At 48.1% G+C, this 11,212-nt stretch overlaps 1 protein-coding gene across 1 annotated transcript; it reads right to left on the reverse strand.

Annotated features, from left to right (window-relative positions):
• Nucleotides 1-255: 255 nt before the first annotated feature.
• LOC103769244 (polycystic kidney disease 2-like 2 protein) lies at nucleotides 256-11,162 on the reverse strand (the record flags this gene model as incomplete). Its single annotated transcript, XM_008936422.1, has 11 exons — nucleotides 256-547; nucleotides 2,822-2,901; nucleotides 3,745-3,846; nucleotides 3,938-4,058; nucleotides 5,011-5,192; nucleotides 6,668-6,838; nucleotides 6,995-7,223; nucleotides 7,808-8,029; nucleotides 9,164-9,417; nucleotides 10,705-10,838; nucleotides 11,061-11,162. Coding segments are annotated over 11 exons (1,889 nt in total), but the record flags the coding sequence as incomplete, so codon positions are not given.
• Between the last annotated feature and the right edge of the window lie 50 nt (nucleotides 11,163-11,212).

An 11,212-nucleotide genomic window follows, 5' to 3' on the forward strand; every position in this document is an offset into this window, starting at 1 on the left:
CCATCTGCCTCCCGGAGTGCTGGGCTGTTGGCCATCAGCACAAACAGATCCCCAGTGACCTCTCTTCTCTGGGACAAGTGTCCTGGGATGCCACACAGCAACAGGAACCCTTTGGAAGTGAAGGAAGGGGTGTTTTAAACTGGTCCCTTTTAGAAGTGAGAGAAGGGCTTGGCTTGGCCAGGAGACTGAGGTAGGAGATCTCTGAACCCTGCCAGGCAAACCAGCGTGTGGCTGCCTCGTGTTGCTGGGCTGAGCTCATCTCTTTCTGGCTCCCTTCAAAGGCCTGTCTGCTCCCTTCTCCTGGCACAGCTCCTCCTCCCCGGGGTTACACAGAGACCGCCCGGGAGGGCTGTGCAGGGCAGGAGGCTTTGGCATCCTTCTCCTTGCTCCACGCCCTTGCAGGACTCGGACTCGGGCCGGGCTGGTGCGAGGGTGAAGCCAAGTCCCCTCTAGTGGTTCCCGCTGGTATCGCCTGACCAAAATACCTTTGGGTTTGGGCTTTTTTTCTTCAAAGAATAACCCGTTTTTCTCTGAAGGCAACAGTAACCTGTTTGGGGAAGCAACAGGTGCCTGGAAGAGGAACTACTCTGAGCAATAAGCATTAACCTTGGCAGCAGAGGCACTAGCAGAAGAAAGCAGCCTGGGCAAGCGAGGGCTAAGGGCCATGGAGGGTTGTGCTGGCCAGAGATCAAGGTGAGGTTTGGAGCAGGCCCAGGGTGCTGCCGTGGCTCAGGACCTGCTCCCCTGGTGACACATCCGTGTCTCATGGCAGCCCCAGAACAAGGCTGAGGAATAAAAGTCGTTCAGCTCTGGGTGGAGATGCCCACCCTGACCTCTGGCAAGGCTGGTTGGCTCTTCTCACAGTTAAGGAAGCACCTGAAACTCTCAAAGAAAAGACCCAGAAGCAACAATGATGTGTACCTCTAGTAACAGCCCTGCTTCTCTTACCCAGAATAGGAAAACTAAGGGGGGAGCAGGAGGAATGGGGAGATTGGATTTATTTACACTGCAGGCAGTCCATCCCTGCTCCCAGAGGAGCTCATGCATTCCATCCTGCTGGTGGTATCCTTCAGTGCTTGCATGTTTTCCCTAATTCTCCTGTTTCTTTTGACAGTGTTCCTGAATTCCACCACCAACTCTGCTGTGTACCTTCTGACCCCAAACCACCCCAACCCAGCCACACCCCTGAGATGGTGCTGCCCTTAACTTGCACTTGCAGCCTTCCCCTCTGCTCCCTCCTGGCAGCTGCCAGGCCTCCAAGTCCTGAAATAGCCCTTCACAAGGACAAGGTCTCACACTCTCTGTCCCCCTCCCTGGGCAGCCACAAGGAGATGTCCTGGAAGAGTGACAACACCCAAAATTCTTGTCCCACCTCACTTGAGACTCTTGTCCTTACAAGCTGCTCTACTAAATTGTTTCCTTCTCCCCAAGGGCAGCTGTTGTCAGCCAGTTGAAGAGCACTTAAAATATGTTAAAATCCCTGACTTTGTGTTCTCTGTGGTAGGAGATGTTCTGGAAGAGTGACAACACCTAAAATTCTTGTCCCACCTCACCTGTGACTCTGGTCCTTACAAGCTGCTCTACTAAACTGTTTCCTTCTTCCCTCCCCAAGGGCATCTGTTGTCAGCCAGTTGAAGAGCACTTAAAATATGTTAAAATCCCTGACTTTGTGTTCTCTGTGGTCTGCCAGGTTGTCACAGGTGAGGGTCTTGGCCAGGTCTGCAGCTGCCCTGGGAGGGGAACAGGAACAGACTCTCCCACTTCTGCTGAAGTTCTGCAGTGGGGATTAGCTCTGAGCTGTGACCACATCCATGGCCCCACTCAGTGGACGCATCTGACAACGTTTTGCTGGCAGCTCCTGTAGCTGTGATGACTTCAGATGGCTCCACTCAACATCAGGGGGATTTATAGAAAAAACAAGTCACAGCCCAAGCCAGAGTGGCTCCCTGGGACACAGGAACTGGTCACCCATGGAGGGAGGGGGCTTGTATGCAGGAGATGTACACAGCTTTGGGGAGAAAAATCTCCATCTGAAACCAGATTTTCCTTCTGGCCCTTCCCAGAAGACAGGCTCCAGGAATGCACATTTTTTTTCAGAGCTGAGAGACCTCAAGCATTGTGTGTAGTATTTCTTACAGCTAACCAAGGAGCTTTCTCCTCTCTCGGGGTAGAAATGATTCCTTTAGGAACGTTTATGGAAGTACTTGCACAGGTTTATCCCAGACATGGAACTACCAAAGACTGCTGGAAACCTTCTTCTTGTAAAGCAAAAGGAAGCCACAGGAATCTCTCCTCTGGCTGTAGATGCAGCCAAGGACCCAACAGATTGCTGTCAAACTTGTTTGTTGTACCTCTGCTTGTTTAACATTTGGGCAGGTGTCCAGCTCACAACTTCATACCCTTGCTGAGACACTGACCTCCCCTGCTGCCAGCTCGCCTGCTCTAGTGGATGGCCTTGCCTGAACAAGCTTTCATCTGAAGTTCTGGGTCTAATTAGTGATTTATCTTTATTTATAGCTCAAGCTTTTGCTGTTGCTATGACGTTAAAAATAGTGTCCTGTGGGGAAATAGCTTCTGTAAGTAACAGTGGGGACAATGCTGACCCCTTTTCTGTTATTCAGCTTCTGAAATAAAATCAGCAGTTTCTAAGAATACAGGAAAGAATAAAGCCTACTTTTTAATTATTACTTTCTCCACTGGAAAGTTCTCTTTTGGTGGCTGAAAATTCCTCTCTTGCCATTCACAGAGATGAGAAGAGGCAGAAGTCCTGTGAGAAGTTCTCTGTGGTTGGTGCAGGGGGTAACAGCAAATGCTGTCCTACCTTTCCCAGGTATCTGCAGCATGTGTGTGGTTCTCCTCTGGTTTCTTCAGCCTGAGCTTGACAAAGGCCTTGTTGCAACTCTGAACACAGACAGGGCAAGTCAGGCAGGTTAAATGGCTCCTGTTTGCCCAGAGACACTTTTGCACGAGGACTGGTGCAAGGAGCAAACCACCAGCACAGTTACACAGAAATGCCACCAGTCTATCGCTCCCTTTGTTCCCTGAGCTCAGAGAACTTACCCTGCTACAGCTCAGATTCCTCCTGAAACCCCTGAAGGTAACAGCCAGCCCAATCCAGAGAGAGTCTCTGGGTTTGGGCACACTCAGTTTAGTCTTCCTGTAGTTCCAGGTAAGTAGGAAAATGAGCTGGGTGGGGGAATCATTTTGGAACCCTAGAGTGGCTGAGGCTGGAAGGGATCCTAGAGATCACCTAGTCCATGGGCAGGGAGGCCTCCCACCCAGACCAGGTTGCTCAAGGCCTCATCCAGCCTGGCCCTGAACACCTCCAGGGAGGGGTATCCACAGCCTCTCTGGGCAATCTGGCCCAGATTTAAAGTTATGTGTTTCTGCTTGTCTTGTTTTCCCATGCAGAGAAGATCTTTAGGTTCCCAGTTTGGAAGAGCAGCAAAGAAGCAAGCTGATGATGGGACAGATCACAAACCAGGCTGGTCTTGAACACTGAGGGTGAAGTACAGGTAGGCTCCCTGCACCCTAGCTCCTATGCTGCTATTACCACTAGGAGCTCCTCTGGGTTCCATGGATGTTTCTGTATCTGTCAAATGTTTATTTAAAGTGAAAAATCAAATATTGGGGGTTCTTGAATGGTTCTGGCCCAGATGTTTAAGTCTCTTTGCTAGTACTGTAGCTTAGAATTCCTCCTCTTACCCTGAATTAAATGAGGTAGTTAGAGAAGTGTTTACTTACCTGTCTGAAGAAGTCTCCCATCTGCAGTTCTTGGCTGGGTGTCACTAGGAAGTCTGTTTTGACTGCTGAATAGGTGTCATTTATAATAGCCAAAAACATGTTCTGCATGGGAAGGATGCAGTTAGATTGGTTCTGCTATGATGGTTCTGCTCTGCTGCTTATGCAGGAGAAGCATTTTTAAGATGATACCTACTAGCAATATGAAGAACACAAAGACTACAAAGGTGATGAAGTAAAGAGGTCCAAGGATTCTGTCTGCTGCTTCTATGGCTTGGAAGTTAAAATCTCCCAGCACAATACGAAACTGTGTAAAGCTAGGAGTAAAACACACCAGAGTGAGTCTGCCTGGCTTCTCCTGAAGAGCAGCATCACAGACATTATTAAACACCCCCAACAATACAACTGGGACTGACTGACCATTAGCTTAGTCACTGAAACCAAAAAGCAAGCCAGGGTAATAGAGCAATGGTAAATTGGGCATCTAGTGTATGCTTGAGAATTTGAAAATACAAAGGAATGTTGAAATGGTTTGCATGAGAAAATACTTTCATTTTGGATAAATCACCTGGTTTGCTTTTTTATAAAAGCATTTTTCTGTTCTAGCTTCATGATCCCTTTTCTTCTGTGAGCAGAGAAGGTAACAGGATAGGTTCCTGTGTCCCCTACAGGGGACTTTACCTAAGCCAATAAAATACTCATTTCTCTGTGCTGCAGCATCTTAGAAGTATCTCACATCCAAGTGGATCCAAAACAAGCTATTTTTTGTGGTTTAGAAGTGCCTTAATTTTACATGAAGTGCTGCTTTCAAAGCACCTGGTACACTCACAGTCTCTCTCTAAAGCTGTAAGGAATGAAGCCAAGGGCTAAAACCCCCCATGCAGGGTGGGTCATAGGTTAGGGTTACTACAAGCTGCAAGAACACCCAAACCAGTTCCAGCTGGCACCTGGAATTGATCTGGTGTTGTTGCTACAGTGAGTGGATTGAAAAAAGTCTGGGGAAGACAGTAAGAGAGGCAGCAGATGGGATCTGGGTGACCTGCTCCTCAGCTTTCCCTTCTTACCCTTCCCTGACCAGTTAAACGCACGTGTGATCTCTTTTGAACACAGGAGGGCTTTGGGAAACAGGCTGTAGGGGCAACAAAACTGGGTTTATTCTATGAAAAAACTTCACTGTTGGATAACTGTGTAAGTTCTGCTTGGCAGAAACTGGTTTGCACCTGCACCAGCTGGGGGGGTTTGTGTCAAAAAGTTTAGAAAGTGGCATACATGCAGTTTGGGAAAGTGGAAAATTCTTCAACTTGTGACTGGAAGACCAGGTAGCCTAACTGGGCATAGGCAAAGAAAATGATGAAGAACATGAAAGCAAATCCAATGATGTCTTTGGTGCAGCGAGACAAAGTGGAGGCCAGCTGGGTCATGGTTTTGTTAAAGCCTACAAATTTAAATATCTGCAAGAGAACAGAACACGTTGTTATTGGGGGTCCAAAATATGTTACAGCTTCTTGACAGGATTTCTGGACAGCTATGTGAGATTGTAGTTCACAGGCTGAGTCACACCTGGCAATAAGTTGTGTGGTATGTGTCTGTAAGGAGAACCAGGGTTGGGTGAGCTGCTGGAGGTGGTGAATATTCTGCAGGGCAATTGTGCTTCTGTGCCAAGGCCAAGGGTGTGTGGACAGGTCTCTGCTGGGTACTGGTATGTGTGTCATCAGCTCTGGTCAAGGAGGTTCCAAGCTGCACCAACCCCTGTACCTGAGGATTCCCTGGTAAGGAGCTCTCTTGTACTTTGGGCCTGAACAAAGCCCTAGTTCAATGACAGCCACTAACTATAAACACAGTCGTGCCACTAAATTAAGAGTCATCAGCCTGAGGGGAGGATGGTGCAGGGGGAACGTGCAGCTGGGGCACAGAATGGATGGAAGGAGGAAGACCATCCACAGAAGCAGCTAACAGCCAGTGTTCCCCCACCAGCTGCTTCCTGCAGCCTGGGCCTGGGAGGAGATGGAAGGCCAGAAGCCTGTTTTATTGCAGAAGGATGTGACCTTTCATGATAGGTGACATCCAGGTGGTTGGGGTATGACTGTAAAGTGTGAACTCCTCTGGCAGATGGGAGCACCTCCCCTGCCTGCTTCACAGCTGCTTGGTGCTGGGACTTCTACAAATACCTCAGGGAGGAGAGAGCCTGAGAGCAGCCTGGGACCAGGCCAAGCTTTGGGAAGTTTCCTCCAGGCATTGGGAAGGCTGAGGCCACCCAAACTGATGTCACTGATGTCTGCTGGGTTCTGCACCCCAGTCAGGGCCAGCAGGGTTTAGTCTGTTAGGGGTATGCAAACATGCAGGACTGGTCTGGCCCCAGAGCACCTGGTTCAGAACAAAAGTATCTGCTCATCTTGGAGAAGTTTGCTACTCTGTCTAGAGATCAGCCAACCTAGCTGCAGGTCAGAATGAAATTAAAAGTGGCTTTGTGCCAGGACACCTTTGAATTGAGTTCAGGCACATTTTGGCTTCCTCTGCAGTTAAAATAGTAGCTGCTGTTTTCATAGTTTTTGTAGACAAAACCCATCAGCAGCTTCACCTATCTCAGCTGTGCCATCTCTACAGTCAGGCTGTGACCTGCATAATACTGGGTCTAGGAGAAGACTGAGTCTGAGGAGCCTGTTGGGCCATGGCAATTCCCCATGCTGAGCCAATGGAGACAGCTGCCTACACTGAAATATTCTTTTTTTTAGATGGACTTGGAATTTGTGTGAGCCATGTTTATGAGAAGGAGGCAATTTTAAACACTTTTGGACTCTTATAAACAAAATTCTTCCTTTTAGCCCCACCTTTGCAGTTCACCCAGGGAAAGGTAAAAGTGGATGTTTATGTGATGCTCAGAGAAACCATCATTCTCAAGTACAAAAAATAGGACTAAGAGCTTTACCTTTATCCAAGCAAAGAAGATGTTGACAGCAATCATGTTGTTGTAAAGGACTTGCCAGAATGCAAGGAAATAGAAGTCAGGATACACGTTGGCATCAGAGAGCAGCTCCTCCACTAGCAGGGACACCTTCACCGTGCGGTAGATGTTGAAGGCAATGGCAAGGATGGACACCTGGAGGAAAGCAGGAGCCAGTGAAACTCAGGTCCAGCTAGCTGCCCTCTCTTCAGTCTGTCACTGGGCACAGGAAGGACTGTGCTGATTTCAAAAGGCCCCTGGTGAGATTTGAAGGCTGGCAAGCCCAGAGGTGAAAGTCAAGGCTTAGCTCACCAGCAGCAGCAGCAGTTCCAGCCAGTTCCAGGCACTTCTGAAATATTCCTTTCTCAGTTCTGCAATTTTTACAGCTTCCTGAATCATGAATGTCATGATGAAGAGGCAAAAGGAGATTTCACAAAAAGCCAGGAAGTAATCGTAGGGGGTGACGTATCTGAAGAGCTTCACAGAGTAGATGTGTGAGGAGGTGAGAACACAGCCAGAGGCAAGGAACTCTGCCACCAACCTGAGAATAAAATGGGGACTGGTGTTAGTTACCATCCCTTTAAATCATCTTGGCCCTTAATTTTCTAATATTGATTATTATGCCATTAGCAGTACCTTACTGGAGCTCCTACATCTGCTAAGACCTTGTAAGGGCTCAGTCCCCAGTGACAAGAGTGTTACATGGTAGGGAAGGTTGAAGGGAAGCAGAGAAGCTCTTGGGATACCCAAGCTATGGTGTTTAGTTCAAGTCTCTAAAGAAACTGCCTCAGAGGAGCAAACATTCACCTTACCCCAAGTCTTCTCCCTCCACTAGCTGCCAACAGGACTAACAATCCAGCCCTTGATCTTGCAGAAGACCATGAAATCTATTCCAGCTGACAGCAGCAACCAGCTCTACAGACCAGACACCAACTAGTCAAAAAAAACCCCAATGCAAACAGAAAACACGAGTCTGCTCCCCACACTAACCCAATTTCTGCCTTTTTAATGAATTTGGCAGTCTTGCCAGCTGCTCCCTGAGGTGACCAGCCTGTCCTCCTGTCCCTGTGGAAGCACCACACCTCAGTGAGCTGGATGTCAGCTGCAGTGTGGGTAGGAGCTCACCTGGTCACACAGAAGAGGTTTACGTTAGCGTTGTATGTGGAGAAGTCGATAAACACAGCCCTGGTTCCTCTCGTGAGCCAGCTGTTCTGCCTGAGGAACACCAGCTTCTCCATGCTCTCCTGCTTGGATTTAGGTAAGGTGAACACATACCCTCCACTGCTGTAGAGGCCTGCCAAGCCCCAGTACCACGGGGTCAACGAGGGGGCTGAGTTATAGTGCCACCTGTCAGAAATGGGGAAGGAAAGCAGCACAGCTTATGAAACTGGACTGAAGTAAGCTTTAATTTATTTTATGCAAACTTTCTTAGTTATCATAGAATCATTTAGGTTGGAAGGGACCTCCAAGATCATCAAGTCCAACCACTGAGCCACCAGGGCTCCAAAGTCCTCTGCCACAACAGATCAGAATCTGTCAGGGCTGGAAGGGACCACAAGGATCCCCCAGTTCCAACCCCTCTGCCATGAGCCGGGACACCTCCCACTAGATCAGGCTGCCCAGAGCCTCCTCCAGCCTGGCCTTAAAGACCCCCAGGGATGGGGCCTCAACCACCTCCCTGGGCAACCCATTCCAGGGTCTCACCACTCTCATGGGGAAGAACTTCTTCCTCACATCCAGCCTGAATCTGCCCACTGCCAGCTTTGCCCCATTCCCTCTAGTTCTGTTGTTACTTGAGATCCTAAAAAGTCCCTCCCCAGCTTTCTTGTGTTCTTCTGCATCCACAACTGACCATCTAACCCAGACCTTTGAAATAATAATTTTTCTTTACATGAAACATGCACAAAACATACAGCCTTAAGATATTCCCACTTCTTTTCTTTAGCTACTCAGTACATTCACAAACCAGCACTTGCTCACAGGTTTGGATTTCACCCAAGGTGGGCCAGACAGTTTATTACCTTAAAACCTTCCCAGGTAAATGGGAGTCTCTCTGTTTTACACAGTTCATTTTTACTGTAGCAGGTCCACATGTTCTTTCATTGCCTTGATTCTAAATGAAGTGTGGGGGGCAGGCCTCTTGGCTGTTTCCAGAGCATCTTAGTGTGATTCCAATTTACAAAAGTGATTTAAATTCAGGCCTTGTGTACCTGAGCATGCCTCCAGAGATGTTAGTGGAGACAGACCCACTAACACGTGCTTCTGCTGAAACTGGGCTTGCTGTTTCCAGTTCTTCCTGTCTCTCTATAGATTCCCCACACTAAATTTCCATGGATAATGTTGGCACAAAACCAATTTATCTCAGTGTAAACAAGAGAACTCAGCTAATTGGGTGCCTGGCTGTTTTTCATGAGGAATGCTGGCGTTGAGGATTTGGTTAGGTTTTCAGAAACATTTCTCTGCTGAAGTGGGATGACTTACTCAGATCCGTTCTTTGGACCAAAGCTAGACCTGTCCTCAGCCCAGTAATGATATTCACTGTAGCAGTCTCTCAGGAAGGGACGCAGGGAGGGGTGGATGGAGCAGCTGTTGTTGTGCACCTTCAGCTGCCGAATCTGGGCTACCCCCAGCAGCAAATTCTCAGAGTGAATAAGGTGGTTGTACTGGAAGGCTGAAGTCGTGTTGTTAGACCCTCCGTCCTGGTAGAGTCCATCCAACAGTGGTCCCTCTGCAAACTACACGTACAAGTGAGGTTAAAGACTCAAGATTTAAACACCACTATTATCCCACTTTCTAGCACACACCTCTCTACAGGGTTCTGTGGTTACTTAGAGCTTCAGAGTCTGTTAGAATGCAAACAATTTCCACCTCTGTGCTGCCTTATAAATGTGATATAGTTACATCTTTTTGCTCTGAGACAATTCTATTCCCTGTGCAGTTCTATCAGAGCCATGGAATGGGACTGTTCAGGCTAAGATTACAACACACATCTGTTTGGGGTTTCACTGAAGCATTTTGAATACTAAACACACACATTTAAAGGCAAACATTATATGTTGTTAGCCTGTGCAGATCCAGTCTGGGATGTATTTCTGACTAGGATTTTTAGCCATTTGAATCTAAATGAAGAAGTATTTCTTTTTGAAGGCAGGCAAACAAACCCCTCTTTTCTAGGTGCTTCTTAGATGCAGGTAAAGAGCATTAAATGCTGGGGAGAACATTATTCCAAGTACAAAACAACATGCCCCATGGTTTGTCACCATCTGAGTGTGTATTCCACCCATTTCCAGTCCACCAGCTCACACACTGGAGTGCAAGGGCTCACTAGCTTGGCACCATGATGGGAGTGAGTACAGTGCTTCCAAGTGAGTTGTTATAACCCAGCATTTCCCCTTTGAAGGAAGGGTAGGGTGACCAACTTTGCCTTCTGCTGTCACCTGGGCAATGCTGCTAATCTTGGAAAGTCCTCCACCTGGTAGTGGGAACAGAGAGAAGCATTTTGCACCTGCCTATGAAATACGAGGTGATGTAGCAGCAAACCAGGTGAACCAACATGGGATGTTCTCCTGGCTGCCCCAGAGGAAATCATCATTTCTTTTTCTTTTTCTTTTTTTTTTAACACCTGAAAGTCAAAAGAACTGTAAACCCCAAATCTTCCTGGCTGTCCCAGAGGAAATCATCATTTCTTCTTTTTTTAACACCTGAAAGTCAAAAGAACTGTAAACCCCAAATCTTTGTTTTTTCTTGAAGCTCTTTTCTGATGAAGCCTAATATTGTGCATATGATGCAGCAATTGATGGGACTGTTTTCTTTTGACTATTCAGAGGTATCAGCATAATAATGTTTGTACCCAGAATTTCTCCAAAAGCTTTTTAAGAAATTCTTGTGCTTTCAGCTGAGGAAAGACAAACATCTAGCACATGGCTTTCAGGAGAATCACAAGACTATTGCTCTGAACTGACACTACGTGCTTCTTCCCTTGTTTGCTCTCCAAGAAGACATCTTTGCAACGAAAGCCTTACCCTCCAGAAGTCATCTCTGCTCCCAATACTGCTGAAACCTCTCCTGGAGTCGTCAGCAGAGGCAGGCTCCAGGAAGAGGTAGGACATGACTTTGTTCAGGTAGTACATGTCCGTGCTCACCATGCCAAACGTCACTGGAAAGAAAGGGCACAGAGGCTGAGCCTGGAAAGTGACAACAGCTTCCAACCCTGCTCCTCTGCCTCGGCTGCCATGAGGTCATGCTGCTAGAAAAGGGCCGGCAGCAATTCCCACTGCAGTGATGCTTTTGGGTGCAAGACAGGTGGAGTGGGGAGTAAATAACGGGGGAGGTACAGCTCACAGGTTAACCAGCCACCCCCCTCAGCGGGGGGACTTACGGATGCAGAGGGACACCAGGAAAGCCAGGTAGATGCTCAGCTCCCGCGCGGTGCTTCTCAGCTCCCGCTCTCCGTTCCAGCTGCCCGAGGACGTGGCGGCATCTGCTCCGGGGAACGGGTGGAGGGAGTCAGAGCCCCCGCTGTCCCCCCCC

This window comes from Merops nubicus, unplaced genomic scaffold (genome assembly GCF_000691845.1).
Source record: "Merops nubicus isolate BGI_N331 unplaced genomic scaffold, ASM69184v1 scaffold583, whole genome shotgun sequence".
In the NCBI taxonomy this organism is placed as follows: Eukaryota; Metazoa; Chordata; class Aves; order Coraciiformes; family Meropidae; genus Merops; species Merops nubicus.